The sequence below is a fragment of the Stigmatopora nigra genome, chromosome 15, assembly GCF_051989575.1.
Source record: "Stigmatopora nigra isolate UIUO_SnigA chromosome 15, RoL_Snig_1.1, whole genome shotgun sequence".
NCBI classification, from domain to species: Eukaryota; Metazoa; Chordata; class Actinopteri; order Syngnathiformes; family Syngnathidae; genus Stigmatopora; species Stigmatopora nigra.
In genome coordinates, this window is record NC_135522.1 from 5,212,917 (window position 1) to 5,230,837 (window position 17,921).

At 38.6% G+C, this 17,921-nt stretch overlaps 4 protein-coding genes across 10 annotated transcripts; 3 read left to right on the top strand and 1 right to left on the bottom strand.

Moving 5' to 3' along the window:
- Positions 1-978: 978 nt before the first annotated feature.
- tom1l2a (target of myb1 like 2 membrane trafficking protein a) lies at positions 979-8,503 on the bottom strand. 7 transcript variants are annotated; one of them, XM_077735225.1, is made up of 16 exons: positions 8,395-8,503; positions 7,517-7,601; positions 6,686-6,764; positions 6,472-6,621; positions 6,165-6,299; positions 5,955-6,089; positions 5,747-5,863; positions 5,270-5,403; positions 5,154-5,190; positions 4,706-4,871; positions 4,429-4,513; positions 4,098-4,173; positions 3,511-3,585; positions 2,056-2,115; positions 1,655-1,694; positions 979-1,585 (listed from the first exon to the last, which is right to left on the bottom strand). In XM_077735225.1, the coding sequence occupies exons 1-16, from the start codon at positions 8,444-8,446 to the stop codon at positions 1,446-1,448; spliced, it is 1,566 nt and encodes a 521-aa protein (XP_077591351.1). In that variant the 5' UTR covers positions 8,447-8,503; the 3' UTR covers positions 979-1,445. The 7 variants fall into 7 exon arrangements, with proteins under 7 accessions (XP_077591351.1, XP_077591354.1, XP_077591349.1 ...); XM_077735228.1 differs by lacking the exon at positions 3,511-3,585; XM_077735223.1 differs by having other exon boundaries at positions 5,955-6,299.
- A 108-nt stretch (positions 8,504-8,611) lies between these two features.
- On the top strand, positions 8,612-12,095 carry drc3 (dynein regulatory complex subunit 3). The gene is made up of 13 exons (XM_077734704.1): positions 8,612-8,870; positions 8,943-9,142; positions 9,211-9,327; positions 9,465-9,631; positions 9,721-9,876; positions 10,017-10,136; positions 10,211-10,322; positions 10,412-10,587; positions 11,007-11,135; positions 11,200-11,270; positions 11,364-11,487; positions 11,584-11,715; positions 11,789-12,095. The coding sequence occupies exons 2-13, from the start codon at positions 8,959-8,961 to the stop codon at positions 11,882-11,884; spliced, it is 1,584 nt and encodes a 527-aa protein (XP_077590830.1). The 5' UTR covers positions 8,612-8,870; positions 8,943-8,958; the 3' UTR covers positions 11,885-12,095.
- Positions 12,096-12,249: 154 nt separating this feature from the next.
- On the top strand, positions 12,250-15,125 carry gid4 (GID complex subunit 4 homolog). Its single transcript, XM_077734079.1, has 6 exons — positions 12,250-12,641; positions 13,189-13,248; positions 13,606-13,713; positions 13,795-13,896; positions 13,964-14,094; positions 14,164-15,125. Exons 1-6 carry the CDS (start codon positions 12,417-12,419, stop codon positions 14,225-14,227), a joined length of 690 nt encoding a protein of 229 aa, XP_077590205.1. The 5' UTR covers positions 12,250-12,416; the 3' UTR covers positions 14,228-15,125.
- A 1,127-nt stretch (positions 15,126-16,252) lies between these two features.
- LOC144208306 (NADPH oxidase organizer 1-like) lies at positions 16,253-17,818 on the top strand. The gene is made up of 5 exons (XM_077734080.1): positions 16,253-16,385; positions 16,477-16,557; positions 16,633-16,696; positions 16,765-16,948; positions 17,225-17,818. Exons 1-5 carry the CDS (start codon positions 16,323-16,325, stop codon positions 17,334-17,336), a joined length of 504 nt encoding a protein of 167 aa, XP_077590206.1. The 5' UTR covers positions 16,253-16,322; the 3' UTR covers positions 17,337-17,818.
- Positions 17,819-17,921: the final 103 nt, after the last annotated feature.

Here is a 17,921-nt window from a genome sequence, read left to right on the forward strand (position 1 = left end):
AAGATGGTTTTAACAAGATTTTCTTAAATAAGCACAAATCATGTGAGGTAGCGGACTCACGTGTTTATTGGGCAGTTACAAGTGTGGATTAAGTCTCACAAAGTTGTGATAGTCAGCGATGGCAGATAAAGAGGAACAGAATGTTCAAAAACACAAAAATAAATGTATCGTTATGTTAATTTCTCTGTCACAGAGCCTGAAATTTGATACTAGTCAGTATCCACAACATTAATCGCTGTTTTAAATGACCTCAGGTCACACGTTTTGCTTGTTTGCAAACAGTTTACACAATGATTGTTACATAAGTGACCGCTCGCTCACTTTGGTCAATACTGGGTGTATAAAATAATGTTAAAGCGCAAAAAATGTCATTAAATAGCTTAAAGTTATCCAGATTATGTAGGCAAATGTGTCTACAGCTCAATAACAGATCCAGTCAAAAATCTGGACAACACTACATTTGATTAACAAGCATTTTTGGTCTTAAGTTGAAGAAAAAAATTAATACTATATACATTAGTGCAGTGCAACATTCGAACAAACCAGAAAAATAAAATCTCTGGGATTTAAGACATTTTTAAAAATCCCAAGACATATAAATGATTAAAAACAACAATAAAATAAGTATTAATTGCGCTATCAATAAAAACAAATGCTACAAATGCATATGCTATAAGTGGAAGACAATATGCATACATTGGCCTTTTTTCTGCATAGCACAATAAAGAAAAACTTTTTTTGTTTTATATAATAATTAACCAATGATGTACTTGGAAATGCCATTAAGTAGTTATGGACAATAATTAAGTGTTATACGTTGAAATCATCCTTCCTATTCCAGCCTATAAATAACTTATCACTTATTGGCTGCTGCTGAAAGCAATACATATCAAATATTTGAAATACTAATCAATGATCGCTGCCAACCCTCCCAGTCAAAACAAATTGGACATCTATTGTCATCAATTGCAGCCCATGAGTTAAACAAAAAAAACGTTAAAAGCATAATTATGTAATTCAAAATATTAATTTCTTTTACGTAAAAAAATATAAACCATCTTTGAAACAGAAAAACACTGAGTTTTTTCCTTTGCTTCAGAGTGCATACTTACAAAATGATGGACGGTAATAATTCTATTATTTCTGAGCTCTTCTAAACAAAACTAATAACAACGTAACATGTATTTTTTGATTAGCATAAAAGCCAATTATGATTCAATGCATTTTATAGTTGGCAGGATTGCACACTCCACTTTACGGTAACATTAATACTAGGGACAAAAACATTCAATGAGCTCAGTTAAAACTATTTAAATTAAAAGAGAAAATGCAGATATTAGCAATTAGCCCATTAGCAATCAGGAACATATATTGAATGTGGTGGCGCATTATAAATATAAAGTAAGGCGTTACTACATCCCACTTTAAATGACTAAATAGGGAGCTTACAAGGCAAAGAGGGCATCTTCCGTCCGTTCTTGTTTCTTGTGAGAGCCGGTGGGTGCGCGGGCAGGATGAGGGGGCTCATCACCGGGGGGAGACGTGTCTGAGGTCTTGGCTCGCTCCGCCAGAAATTTATCAAACTCTGACAGAAACAGAAAAGTCTTTAAAGAAAAAGCTGTTTCTTAGATGAAGAAAAGATGCTTTGGTTTACCTTCGCTGGTTACGCCTTCATCCAGTCGAGTGTCGCCTCTCTGGAAATTTGAAATTTAAAACAAGGGTTTATAAAGTTTAGTATAGAAACTTGCCTGTTCAAACATATGGGATTGTTGTCAATAGCAGCTTGTGTATTTTTTCTGTTTTGACCATCATTAGTTGGACATTTAGAGTACTTGGCAATAAAATGTAGTATTATTTACTGTATTATCATTCACACACTCATCTGTGATGTGAGTCATTGGTGGAAAAGAAGTGAGGTTAGTATGACTACCAAGAAATCTGATGTTAAGAAAAACTATGTATTGTTTTTTTGGGGGGGGGGGAGATGAGTAAAAATAATAGTAAAAAGAGTGAGGGGAAAGAAAAGAATTGAAATCAAAGTAAATCAAATCTCACCACATCAGCACAGAGCCATTCCTCTATGTCATCCATGACAGAGGACTGCGAAACTGGGATCTACAAAGCAAAGCCATGAACACAGGGAACAGCCCCCCAAACAAAAGCCACACGGCACAAAATACAAGCACATAAACAAGAAATTTAAAAAAAAATGTAAGATAGGAAGGAGAAAAACCATTAAAAAAGGTCGAGCTTCCGATCTGAAAACTGTACTATTATGGCTGTGTGACAATTCGCTGACCTCAAGAACAAGAGTTCCCAGGTTGAGTGTTTTCTCATTAGCTCCCCGACGTTGACACGGGCTAACAGCTGCCGCCTAATGTCACGCAGCGGTGGTAATTATTCCACATCATTAGGGAATTAGCAAATCGCTTCAACCTTATTAAGAGATGGATTGGAGGAGAAAAGCAGGGGAATGCAAGGGCACAACTCAAGTGCACACACAAATACTACACACAGATAGAGATGTGACGCTGGATGGCGTTGGCGTGACCTTGAGAGAATTTCATTAAAGCCTTATATTATGTCAAGTTGACTATTTATGGTGTACAAAAAATGGTATAATTGTGGCCTACCTAGGGCAAAATATGGATGTTTACAAATGTGGATGGTGGGTTTCAAAAGAGGGGAAACAAGACTAGAAACACTCATTTCCATTGTCACTTTACTAACAATGTTCCAAATATAGTGTTAGTTGATAAGTTAGTTAATGTCAGATTAGAGTAGGACAAATGAGGTTGGTGTTGTTTAATATCTAATTTGTATATTAGGTTTTTATTAATGCATTTCAGCATGCTTCTGAAATAAGATAGATCTGTCCATTTTTAACAGTAAATAAGTATAATATACATATAATACTCACAGAGTATGTGTTGTGGTAGTTAAAGTCAAATAGTATTTATACTGAATGCGTAGATTGATTGCATTAGATGTCCAATCCATTTTGACATTCCAGTATAAATGGATTGGATATTTCTTCATCCAAAATAGTTCATGTTATCATTCAGTTTTGCAGTTATGTCAATTAAGTACAACAGCAGTTGGGCAATATGGAGAATACTTTTGGCATATACTTTATAGAAATGTAATTTGAATGCATCCGAAATAAAGACTGATTTAAAACCATGCAGGAAAATGAATGTCTGACCAAACACAGTCTTGCCAAGTTAAATATTTAACACCAAAGTTGGCACAAAGCCAGCCACGCCATCTGCAATAATTCCCAAATAGCCGCCGCAGCTAAAAAAGCAAAGCCAAATTCCATAAATATTAACTTGAATGTGTGGCTTATCATATTACCCAATAACTGAGTACAACACCCGTATTAGGTATGAAAAAGGGGAACTAATGCTTCTGAGGGTTTTTTTGAAGGAAAGAGTGGCGTGAGGGTGATGATGGGTAGCGGATGGCGAATGGAGGATTAGGAGGACACACTAATGATGGAGTCCTCACCATTCCTTGAGTGATAAGCCAGCTGTCTATGGGCAGCTCCTGATCTGCTGGGTTATCATCCCCTTCTAACCTCAGCTGAATCGACAACAGAAATACACCTTACTCTCCAGAAAACAGGACACAGCACAGAAAGCCAAGTCAAATTTGCTCAGGGGGGAAAAGACAAAGAAAAAAAAGACGGGAAGATTTAAATAAGTGGGGGAAAAAGAATGAGAATTTGGCGATAAAGTGGGCGTTTGCTTGGCACTGTTTGTATTTGATTAAATGATTAAGTAAAGTGCTGACATTGACAGTGCTAGACGTCCAATCGATTTTGAGTGGGAGGGCCTGGCTGAAAATGCACCATCAATTGCAACCAATGACCTTTGCCCATCACATTTATACTATGAAATAATCAGAGATATTTACTGTTGAGAAGAAGACAGTTTTTAGGTGCCCTATTTTTGGGGCTACAACTTATGTTCTGCACCATCCTACAAAAAATACACTATGTCTGTAAACAATTGGACTATTATGAAAATACTTAATTATTTGATACTGGGTGAGGGTGCAAAATGATCCAACATGGTCGACAACATGGCACTTACCACCCCCGTGTTGTGCTGTCTGACATCCAATGCTGAAGCCAGACCACCCAGAGCCTGAGGATCTTCATATTTGACACTGTTAACCACACATACAAAAACACAGAGAAGAACCATTGGCCAATTGTTACTTTGTTTCCTTCTATCGGCTTACAAAAACATAAAAACATCATTACAGTTGGTTACGATTCAAGGTCGTGTCTAGAGTTAATTTAGCCAAATTAGCCTACCAGATAGAATTCCATCACAGACTTGTATTCAATAGTATAAGAATACTTTACAGTTTTGTTTCTGATTTTAATGTCTAAAATCTTTCCAAATCAGGCCAACCTACTTTTTGCGCTGCTCGGCCAGTGAGCAGCTACGAGTATGGGCAAACATGTCAAAGTTGTCTTGGTTTTGACTTGTAGGTTTGACATCTGGAAAAAAAAATTGAAAAGTCAGAGTGAAAAAGTAAAGAGAATGTGTCAAATCAATTAGCTTAACAGTAGATTTTGATTTATTGGATAATCAATTGGCCAATGATTGGTCCATAACGCCATTGTACAATCAAAAACGTGACATCCACACATGACTATCAAACTTATCATCATGGCAGTGAATTTTCCTACCAAGACCGGCCATTGCAGAGGACAGCGAGGCTTCTCCAGGCTGCCGCGCCGGGGAGGCGGCAGCGGTGGCTCCGGCGGTCCTGTGAGGTGGTGGGCCGGATGCGACCACTGCAGGCGAAGCGGGACCCAAATCTATCAGGTTGTCATCTGCGGTGGCATCTACAATCTGAAAAGCCATAATCACCAGTGAGTCACAATACAAATCCAGACCCAAGTATGCCCACTGATCAACAGAAGGCAAATCCAAACAGCAATGCGACGAAAGATGCCCATCCCAACATGGCAAAGTGACAAATAAATACACATCCAAACAATAGACTGCAAACTTGGCCTTGTATCCCAATTCCAGATCGTGAAAATATCATAAGAGCACAGTCAACTCGCAAATATTCAAAAGCTGAAGTTGACTATGGAGGCATTCCGAGAAGCTAATGTCAACACTACTCACCCCTTTCTTTTGAGCACTTGCCCTGTATCTTTCATACCTGGAAGCAGCACAATGATGCAATTCATTTCACAGCATTTTTTTTTCTTTACATAGAAATGGCATTAGAAGGAGCGCACCTTTCGTAACGAAGGAATATGTTGTTGAGGTCGTCGTTGACGTGCAGCAAATCTTCGGTCACTTCCTCATTGGACACGCGGGAAATCAGCTCAACGACACGCTGTTGCATTGCTCTGCATGTCCTGTGGAGCTCCTAAATGGGAAGGGTTGAGTCAATGATTGGTTGATTAGTTTGAGCCTTCGAGGTGAGGCTGTCGAAAAGGATGAATTCAGCTATTTAAAGTCAACAGGTAACATTATGATGAACTTGATGGAGAATAAAAAAAAGTTCTTAGTCCATTACTCCCTCCGGTGGATAACATGCATTACTACACGGGCAGTTTTTTCTCTCTTTTTTTTCTTATTTTGCAGAATCATTGGCTCTACTAGAGTTAAATCAAAAAGTAAGGTAAAATGGATCTGATGTCTGTCAATTGCAATGAATGGATTAATTAGGAAAAAGAGACAGTTTCCAAATTTTTCATAATTCATCAAACCTGGAGCAGTTCTAGATCAGATCTAGCTTCCTGGCCTGGAACCAGCTCGGTGAGCATCTCCGACAAAACTTTAACGTTGCCCCTCACTACGTCTAATTCGCTTCTTAAGCGGGCCACCTGGGGCAAAATTAGGTAAGAAAAAAAAAACACAAACATCAATTTTAGAAAAGCAGCAATTGACAAAGGTTAGAATTCAAATGTACGACACCTGTTCTGGAGTTGCTGTGATGGGTCCTTGTGGTGAAACCTGATTGACAGGTGAGTTTGTGGCATGTTTGGGAGATGCAACAGTGTTTGCAGGGGCCAAGTATTTCATCATGGCGGGGTCCACCTCAGGCGTGCCCTGTATAGAGAAATACCAACTTTTAATATGTGAAATTCTGCAAAAAGGATTTTTTTTAGTCTGATTTTTTTTTACCCGCTGGGGAGTGTGGATGGGGGAGAGTGCATCTAAATCTGCCATAGGGAACTCTATACCCTTCCTCTTCAGTTCTTCATAGACGTGGACCACACCAGTAAGATCAGGACTGCTTCGGAAGGCATCAGCCCAAGCCTCACACAAAGGAACATCCAGTATAAAAAAAGCTATTCATTTCCAATGGCACATTGACTTTTAACTACAATCCCCCCAAAAATTATCTATGGGAGATCGCTAAGGTCGTTTTTCTTTCAAATATTCCACTTCCTAGTATCAAATAAAATTGCAATATGATGACAGTCCATACCTGTATAAGCGACAGTACTTTTTCTTGCACAATGGTTGGAGGATTGACTTTAGGGGAGATGATTTTGACCAAAACTCCATCGATAAAGTCTCTGTTGGCGACTTGAACATGAAATCTGTGGCCGCAGTTCTTCACGCATGTCTCCACCACCTAAAGCAGTTGGCAAAGATTAATAGGAGCAAATCTTTTTTTTTTTTGGATTGAAGTGATTTACCGTTAGCGCTAACATGACTTCTCTGTAATTTTTGTTGCTGCCGAGTCGTTTCTTCAGCGCTTTCATGGCATCCTTGGGTCTAAAGTGAAAAGGAATACATTGAAACATTCAGATTTTTCGGAAGGTGATAAAACAAATGACCATTTGTCTGTCAGTGGAGGCACGCGACTGTGATGGAGTCGAACCAAAACTCGCCATCTGGTCTTCAGTTTTTTTCCCTTAAGGCGACATCGCCACCGTGCATGCGTGAAGAGTCCAGCTTGGCACAGACTCGACTTTTTCGGCATTGCAGATGAGACTTAATGTGCTATAATGCACCACTCCATGATTCCTTTACCCTGCACTATTTCATTTTCATTCATTTTCCCTTCTAGAATCAACTGGAAATCACGACCTCACCAGTAAACTCTATCTGGTGAAACATTGGCATTCTGTGACTGGTCTTGAATAGCGAGCGTTGACAATGACTGTTTGTACAAATGAGTAATGCGAAAAGAAGGCGAATAGAAGAGCATTGGGGGGAAAAATAAAGGAAGCTTTTTCAACATTCTTGTTGAAGCATACAATATTAGGGTGATTTATTAAACTTAGGAAGTGATATTTGCATTTGGGCAGTCGCATTAGAAGTAAATAGAGAGGGAAGTACATTCCATGACACCTCAAAAACAGACAAAGGACGACTTGTAGTGCGTGTAAACGATCGTTCGAGTCAGCCAGTTAAAAGAAAGAAAGCCCCGTGACAAAGCGACGTGGGCACGAGAAGCAGAATTCTTTCCATGAATACTACACTGTCCACTTTAAATGCCCCGGTGGTTTGTTTTCTCAACTCACCCTTCATCGGTCTCATTTATGATGTCACATATCTCCATGTTAAGGCCCCAGTCGTCATTCTGGAGGCTTCCGTCTGTGGCCCTCTCTGGAAGATGAAAAAGAGAACAGATTTTCATTTGTTTTGACAATTATGAGTTGGTGCTGGATAGATTTTAAAAAGTCATGTTCTATTTCTTAAGTAGTTTTAAGGGATGTAATAATAGTAAATGTGAAGGTCGGCCATGGACTTCTTGGAAAAAAACTGAGGGATGCTTAGGCGCACTGGATTAAGCAAATGAAATCTAGCTTGATCTCTTCTACTTGATTATCTGGCTCACACCCAGAAGGGAGAACATTTACTTTGTACTTTATTCATGTCATTTTCAAAATAAAATGCACATCATGTTTTATCCTCCAACATGTACTGAAAAAAATCTTGTTACAAGGTTGTATTGTTTTGTTAGTAAGTAAGCGTAAGCGTTCATATCTAAAAAAAAATATGAACATATTGACCATAAAAACCTATTAACCGTGTTTGATATTATCCTTATTTACACTCAATCTTAGAGATTGATTTTGATTTCTTTTGATGAGAAACAGCACATCAATGAGCATATTTACATTCATAAACTTTCATAAATCGAAGCTATTCCTTGCACATCTCTTTCCATAAATGCAGTCATTATAGCAATCTTATAAAGTAAATACATTGAAAGTTATGTTGAGGAATGGGAAAAAATATTTTCTAGAAGCTCATTCCAATTAGATGACGTTTGCATCAGGGATGCTAGCTCGCTATTTTCACTGGTGGAACTCATCAAAATGTTTGTCCGCGTCTTATGCATAGAATATTATAAATCCGTCATTTAAAAAAATATAGAAATATAGTATAGACTTACCTACACGTTGTCCCACGGGAGTGCTGTACGGATTTCCAAGTAAAAACTCCATTTTAACAAGATAAAATGCGATGAGATTGACAAGGGGAGGCCCAGAGGCAAAACTCCTAAGCCCCGCCTTCAATGCATTCCTATTGGACAATTTCACTGAAAAACATAGACGCCTATTGCTCACAATCCTGTCAGTCATATGAGCATCACACGCTATCATTGTGCATTTTCATCCACGTAAACAAATCGCAAGGGTTTCGACTTGTTACATAATTATTATTATTACTAGAAATACTTTCAAAAACAGCTGCTTGGAAAGTTTACGTATGAGCTTCCCCAAAAAATGACATGTTACATTGACGTATGAGGTTATTTCCGAGTGTACTTGAATGCAACACACGGTTGCTATGTGACAGGGCGTAAACATTGAAAAGAGGAATCTGAATTTGATGTTTTTCTTACAAAAATATAATCTTGCTTTTCCGGTATGTATATCCTTTGCTAGTATAGATAACGATAGTACCAGTATAATAATGGGATGTCTTTTTTTTAATCAGGTTGTAACATAAAGTCATGTATGGCAGCAAGGAATCATCAAACGTAAGCGGTTATCATGATAAAAACCCCATTTACATAGAAGATGAGATTTTACAGGAGGCCGTACTTGAGCAAGGTCTGAAAGATCAAGCTGAATACATTGCCAAGAGCGAAGGAATCCTCTTTGACGAAGCCCGACGTTTAAGTCTGGAGTATAGTAGTGAGTATGAAAAACCCAGAATTTCTGGTGTTGAATGTGTCAGATGAAATAATGTTTTTCATCCCAAGACATACAGAAGATTGACCACTTGTGGGAGTTTTCAACATTGACCAAGTTAAATCTGAACAACAATTTCATCAAGAAGATAGAATCACTGGACCATCTGGTTAACCTGACATGGCTCAGTAAGAAAAGCGTTCAAGTGTAAACAATGAAACAACTATTTTGTTGAATTCCAATGTAAAGTGGGATATTTTTTAAAGTAGATCCAAGGATGTTTACCATAGAGTCAAATATTTCTTATTTCTGATTTGTTTTGCAGATCTGTCATTCAACAACATCAAGAAAATTGAAGGTCTGAATAATCTAAAGAAGATGGAAGTGCTGAATTTGTCCAACAATCGAATTTCTCTCCTGGAAAACATGGACAACCTGGTGGAACTCACCGTATTAAGCATTGCAAACAACAAAATCAATCAACTAAACAATGTAACTAAACAGTCACATTGTTGAAAGAAAGAAAATAGATTAAAAGTGCTTTCCTAACTCTTGAGACATGTCTCCTTCTGCACTTGTAGGTGGTCTATCTGTGCAAGTTCAAGAAACTCTTCACCCTTAATATTGATGGAAATCCGATTCCTGAGGAGAACAATGAGGAAAAATACACCCTTTTCCTCGCTGCCTATTTCCAACAACTGAAGTTCCTGAACAAAATATTTCTTAATGAGGATATAGTGAGTAAAATGTGAAGTGTTTTGGGACAAATCTCAGCCAATTTATCATTATCGAAAAGGACATGTACACATTTTTTTTGTGTGAAATCCGAATTTTTTTGCATTTCTAAAATTATTTCAATTTTTCACTGTATTTGAAGAGAACTAGGGCATCTGCAAAGTATAATCTGGACATTGAGGAGATGAATCAAGGCGAGCATCAGGCGGAACAAGCTGAGAAAGAAAAGCAAAAAAAGGAAGCTATACTCCAAATGCATGAGGTGAATTCTATAAACACAACAATGTTTTTCCATCAAATCCATTCCTGACATCTTATTTTTCTATTTGAATTAAGGATGCCTTTGTGGAGCAGTTAAATGGAGACTACCTGTACACCAGCCTCATCCAAAATGATACAGAGCTAAGCAAACTACGCTGTCTACCAGGAGTGGATGAATTACTTGAAGCATATCCTTTGTTGTCGTGACATGATACCCAACACAGATGTAAATTTGGAATGAAAATGTGTTTTAAAATCTTGACTTTTTGGCGTATACGTTCGAGACTCACCTGGTAAAACTGTGCAACCAGCTGTTTGAAGTGGGCTTGGTTGAGCATAAGCGAAGAGATATCGAAGTGAAGTTATTCTTCAGTCGACACCAGACGGATGTGAGCGATAGCCAGGCCAGAGCATCCAAAGTACTGGCGGATTTTCAGCTGAAACACAAGCAGGTGAGCTGGACCAAAAATCTTGACACATTCCTATTTTGCAATAGGAAAGTTGCATGCAAAAGTTCTCAGTCTGAACACTGATGGGTCGTTTAACTTCTTCTAAGTTTATGAAGCAAAACAGGCCAAGTCGTAAATCCAAATAAATTCGACACAACTAATTAACATAGTCCACAGGCGTTCATTTTTTGATATGGGATATTTACATTGAAAGACGTCATACAAGATATCCATGTTGATGAATTTGGGGCTAATAACTATATACACTAGCCTGAGCATAGCAGCTTGGTTGTAACCCACTGCGAATGTCAGTTCTTTTTAAATTTGTTTAAGTTTTATTTTGTTCATCTCTATTAGCACCAGGAATTGGATGCAGATTTCTTTGGTGATTAAATCCGTGAAGGTCTTCTTTTTTTTTTTAGAGAATTAAAGACTTACAAGAAGCCCCAGATGATGAAATTGAGAGCAAGAAGGACATCTGCCGTCAGGAAATCAACGTTATGTGTTTCAACTTAATGGCAGTGGAGTTTCAACTTTACAGCTACATGGAGGTATGTGCAGTTTTCTAACTTTTCTCAAATTCTAATTTAATGTAAACTGTCACGGTTCTTCTAGGAAACGATCAAAAAGTTTGACAGCAACATAACAGAAATGACGGGCAGCTTCAGTGAAACTGCTCAAGGAATATATCCTTCCTATTCACTTTTTCATTTCATCCAAGCAGTGTTGTTGGGTAAACATAACAAAAAATATGACATTTTTACTTAACTCAATTGCACATTTGTACATTGTCGAGAGCTGGAGGACAGCCATCATCAGCAAGTTACCAAAATTGCTGTCACTACATTGGAAGTGGTGGCTAAGGGGGAAGGTGAAGATGATTTGCCAGATGATGTTAGAATGGTAGGTTGTATACAGTCTTTATGAATACATATAATGCAAAAATTAAAAAAACACTAATAATATACTTTGATACCTGTCTTTCGCCACATGTTATAGCTGTTTCTAGACAAAAACACAGTAATGGACACCCTGGCTGCCAGTCACGATAACCATCTACAAACGATCAATGATAGGGAAACTCAGATGGTTACCCGTGCAGAAGCCTGGAAAGTGGCCCTCATTAAAGGGGTACCAAACTGAAACTACACAAAATGTTAATTTTAACTTTTACAGATTGATAATTTTTTTTATGTGGGTACAGATTGAAGACACTGAGCTCAAGAGGAACCGAATGCGGATTGCAGATATTCACAGATATGCAGATTGTTTGAGGGAACGGCTGGAGGAATTGAAGTAGGAATGCATTAGATTGGTTGTGGTCGCCATTATAGCAGAATGTATAAATACATGTGTAGATAGATAAATGGAACTTATTTGTATTTTTAAAGAAATATATATCCAAAATCTTAAGTCAAATCTGAATGATAACACTATAAGCACATTTTATTTCATGTATATGTTTGATCTTTTCTGAATGAATGAAGAGCAGAAATAAACATTTTTATAAATAATTTTCCAGACAATATGTTTTAATTGAACGTGTATTTGATGTCATAAGATGTCATTCCTTTTTGAGCAGCGACTGTAAAATCTCGTCATTTTACTACACATCCCAGCAAGCTTTTTGGTCACACAGTAACCAATAAAAGAGCGGCCCAACCCACCGATTTGGACCAATCGGATTTGGAGAAAAGGAACTCTCCATTCACATTCTTGCTGAGGTTGCCAGTCAAAAGGAAATTGTCTAAACTTTTGTATCTCGGGGACTTTGCACTGCCGGCGATCCCTCCCTCCCCGGTGGCCGGAGCCATTGACTTGCTCCAAAGTTCATGACGGTAGCCGACGGCGAAACGTTACCACTCGACATGCCTGTCCCGGCCGAGTGCTGCCTTCCCGCCGACGCGGCCTGCCCATCCCCGGGCTCTCTTATCCCCCCTGCCCCGATAAACGGCCAGCAGCCGGGGGTGGCCACGTCGTTCCTATACAGCGGCTCTCAATTTCGGGGCTACCAGAAGAGCAAAGGGAACGCTTACGGCGTAGATGTCGTTTTGCTGGTAGGTTAAATGTCAAACTTTGAATCTGGGATATTTCTCTTGTCATTACAATGATATTATTTTTAGCTTCAGTTGCTAGGTAGCTTGCCTAGTACGTCAATTCCATACTAACATAGTGACCTAGTTCGTGTGACATTTGACATGTCAATCAAAAATGTTGCATTTTTGGTTGTTGTAACTTTCTATGAATGAGCAGGTGTTTTATTTTGTCATTCTAATCTTATTTTATGGTTTAAAAATGGAACTTACAAACGAGGTGAAGTTAAAGCAGCTTTTTTGTTCAATTCTAGCTTCATCAATAATAACAAGTACAACTAATGTTCATGTATTATAACACAATTTAGAAGGAAAACAAACTGAAATGAGCAAATAATAAAATTGTATGAAAAAGTAAAATCCTAATGTAAAAGCAGAGTGAAAATATTCAAGTAATTTAAAATGTACTACTTTCTATACATACTGCTTATCTTGAATGGACATCCACCGGTGTCAATGACAGAATGCGTTAACAGACAATCATTCACACTAAAATTGTTTGTTTTTTCAGCATGTGACTCCAGAGGATTCTTATTTGTGTGGATACCTGAAGATCAGTGGCCTGACTGAGGTAAATGAGTAGTAACAACAGCCGTAGCCATTTAAAGGGATTTGACTGAGGACAGATGATGTGATGACAGTGAATCCCTCATTTCAGGGTGTACACTTGACCTTAGTTTGGCAATAAAGAGTATCCATTTCATTATGCAATACTTTGTGGGGTGGAATGTTCAAGGGTTGGAGCCAAGTGGTGAGGTTAGGTTAGGTTGCAGATTTGGGTTTAGCTTGGAGGAGTGTTTACTTGAGCCACCAGCACCCGCATTCAACTCCCACATTGTGTACCGTTCTTAGGGTGATGAATTAGGAGAGAAGAAAACATCAACTTGAATAAAATTTCAAAGACTATTTTTCCAATTTGCACTTGCAGGAGTATCCAACACTCACAACCTTCTTTGCCGGTGAAATCATAAGTCGAAAGCGACCTTTTTTAACCAGGAAGTGGGATGCGGACGAGGACGTGGACAGGAAGCACTGGGTGTGTTCCCATTCTCCCGTAATGTCTTCTAAGAAGTTTAATACTTTAAAAAAAACTTTTGTCTGACTTTGCATTTCTCAGGGGAAATTTCAGCCTTTCTATAAAGTAGCCAAAAGCTTCAACTCGGACGACTTTGACTACGAGGCGCTGGACCGCAGTGATTACATCTTCATGAGATGGAAGGTCAGTCCCAATCACTGGTTTCTAATCACTCACATTGATCCTAATGTTTGTTTTTTGGCACCCAAAGGAGCAGTTCCTAGTCCCCGATCACACCATCAAAGACATTAGCGGCGCATCGTTTGCTGGCTTTTACTACATCTGCTTTCAAAAGTCCACCGCTACCATTGAAGGTTACTACTACCACAGGAGCTCGGAATGGTAAGTTAGGTCATCTATGGAGGAAGCGTTGCAATTCATTATTGTCATGTTTGAATCTCTCTCTTGCAGGTATCAGTCCCTAAACCTGAGCCACGTCCGTGAGCACAGCATGCCCATTTATGAATTCCGCTGAAAAACGCCCCACGAGAGAGCGTTTGTCAAGGAGCGCCCGGCGCATAGGCTGGCCCGGTTTTTCCAGTGGGATGCAAAATCGCTTAAAAAAAAAAAAGAACCAAAAACAAAACAAATAAAATTCCAAACTCGGATGTGGAGCGAACTGCTCACCACCCACAATGGAACCCGCTCGGAGACCCCCGTGGCAAAGCGTTGCCTCGTTCCAGAGGACTTTCGAGGAAAGAAGCGAAGGCCGACGGACAAGATAAAGAGGCGTCAACTCAAAAGCGTCCGCGAGATCTGTTGTCCGTTTTTTAATTTGTGCCTAGGGTTTGATTCCGTTTCAACCCTTTTACTACTCTTTAATTACAAAGTTTACTGCGCCATTATAATGTGGTTTTTAGAGAAAATTGACAGAGCTATTTGTGCAATATAACCTTCATTTGTGTGGAATTGTAAATCAATTCCTCTCTTGTGCCATTAATTTATTGAACCTACATTGTGATGATGGTGCAGAAAAAAAATGAAATTCTCTCTATGCAAAGACTTATTTTCTTTTGTCAAATGAGGATTATTAACAAAAGTTAATCATGGAGAAAGTACATACAATATACTATATTTTTTTAATCCTTTGTGAAAGATGAAGAAAGTGATTAGATATAACATTCCAGTTGTGCGGTGAAGATTTTAGGCACAATGGTGACATGCGCAAATATTTTGAACCCTAATGACAAATAGAAGCAGTAAAGTGTTGGCTACCTCAAAGTTACTTGATGGAGATTAAAAAAAATACTTGCAGTGTTAATATCTCTATGGAAACATAAAAAAGAATTCCAAACTTCTTGGTATTTGATTACTACAAATTGAAAAGTGTTGGATTCATATGAAATTATCATTAAAACACAACTGATCGCTGACTTGTCCATTTTTTTGTGAAACTACTCCACTAGATGTCACTAACTCAGTATTTATTTATTATTTTAATGTATCAGATATTTTCGATATACTGTATGGGAATTTAGTTATCTGAACGGGGGAGTCAGCAATCAATTGCTAAACGTAAATGGCAGTGTAAAATCATCTTTCATGGCCGGAATTATGGATTAATAATTACATTAAAATTGATAGGAGAAGAAATAATTTTGAGGAGTTTGCTCCATATCTAAAATCAGGAATGGAACACTGGAATGATCAATGTGCTATTTGGCTCAAAACAATGTTTGGTGGTCATGGATACGGGCAGGGAGGAGACCCCAAACATCTGGCAAAGATGAAGGGCATATTTTGTTGGTTTAAGGAAGAGGTTAGGTTTAACAGAGATTGACAAAAACAAAAGGAATACTTGTACAGTATTGTGTCTAATTAATAGCTATGTTAGTCACAGTATGGGGTGAGCCAAAAGTAGGCGGAGTGTAAATGATCACTTTTGTTAATATGAATTGACGCAATTTCTAAAAAAGGGGATGTATGTTATTAACAGAGGGACTCCAACTGCTTTCATCACAATTAACAGTTTTCAAATCGGCCTATTATACTTTGATACATGGTTTACATTAAACAGTAATTTATGAGAAAAGTATATTGTTTTGTTGTCAAATAAAAGCTTTTAAGTTAATGATTATTTGAATAAAATGTATCATAAACACTTTCATCAATCAACATGATTAGAATATCATTATGTTCTATTTCATGTTTCATCTGAGCTTCATTTGAAATAGCGTCGTTTATACGATATTAATTGACAAATTGCAAAAATTACAATTATTAGAAGATTACAACAATCATGTGTTACAGCATGTTGTTGTGTTGAACTACAAGTCAAATTCATTCCACGATCAAACTTTGTTTACTTCAATCTATCAAGTCATCATGACAACTTTCTCAAGAACTTTTTCAACACACCTCGTTCAAGAGTAGGTGTTACAACCAATAATTTATTCCCAATTGTGTTCTAAGTGCTGCAGTTGTGTGTCCGATTGCCACACCTGCGCAGGACGAAAACGTATAAATGCCACATAGACACATCTATGTGTCGCACTACCAAAGATTGAGTGGACGTGGCCGTCGTCAAGAGTCGCTGTTGCTGGCGTTAGACGTCGTACTTTGGAATAGTCATGACGCAGATATACCCCAGGAACATCCGGATAACCGGAGTCATGGAGAAGGACAGGAAAATTGTAGGTTTTCCAGATTTTTAGGGGGGAAATCCTATCACTTGCCATACGAAACCATAAAGTCTGAACGCGCAACTGACTCGTCCTTTTCCAGATATACTCCACCTCAGTGCTTTGGTCGAACGCGGAAGAAATTGTGGTTTACAGGACCGTTGAGGACTTCAAGAAAATGCATGTAAGTGAAAAGAAATTGGAGTTTGCCCAAGTGATTGTTTTGCGGCTAAACGTGTCATTCTGGATCCAATTGCAGAAATTGCTCAAGAAAGAATTTCGCAGCTCAAAAAGATCGGAAAGAATGGTGCCGAAATTTAAAGGTAGTCGCTCATCACATTGGTAAAGGGGTTGGCCATCAGACTAACCTGAGGGTCGTTTGTACTTCTAGTGACAAAGACGGCTAATGGCGGGCAGAAGAATGGCATCACCAAGTCTCTGAACTACCTGCAGCCATTGCAAAAATACTGCAATCGGTTACTGAGCTGCGATCCGCAGGTCAACCAGTCGGTTCACCTCATCCACTTTCTCCAGCCCAGAAGTGAGGAACTACAGCCACAGTACTTTGTGACCAGGTATGTTTGTTTGACTGACACAAAAATAGTTACAAGGAAGAGATTCACCACTACATTGAAGAGCCGTGCCCTCGTAAGCACTTTCATACAAAACTCTACAGCAAAATTGTTCTCGCAGGGCTAATTAAGAATGTTCCCAAACAGCCAGACATTTTTGTGTTAATTGACAACAGCCAGCCAGCCTCAGGGCACGTGGACAAGGAAGCACTTTCTCCTACAGACAATTGAAGAGTCTTCAAATCAACCATGTTTCCATATGATCTCCCTCTCTTGCAGCAACGCAATGGCATATCCCATTCCTCAGGAGCAAATGGTCAGCCAAATGCCACCACAGGTCGTTTATCAAACGGCTAGCACAACTCTTCCAGTGATGTGCACAATCTCTTAAAAAAAATAAAAATAAATAAAATCCAAACTCTGATATGGAGAGAACTGCTCGCCGCCCACAACAAAGCCCACCTGGAGACCCTTGTCGCAAAGCGTTGCCTCATTCAAAAGGAGGACTTTCGAGGAAAGAAGCGAAGGCCGACAGACAAGACAAAGAGGCGTCCACTCAAAAGCGTCCACGAGACTCCATTTCAACCCTTTTACTACTCTTTAATTACAAAGTTTACCTTTTAGAGAAAATTGACAGAGCTATTTGTGCAATATAACCTTCATTTGTGTGGAATTGTAAATCAATTCCTCTCTTGTGCCATTAATTTATTGAACCTACATTGTGATGATAGTGCAGAAAAAAATGGAATTCTCTCTATGCAAGACTTATTTTCTTTTGTCAAATGAGGATTATTACCAAAAGTTAATCATGGAGAAAGTACATACAATATACAGTAGTACCTCTACATACGAGCATTTCGAGATACGAGTAAAATATCGAGCAAATAATTATCTCTAGATACGAGGCTGTTTATCATTGTAGCGCAATCTCTTTCGTGTATAACAGATATCTACGAGCACTGGGCGGAGCGTTGCA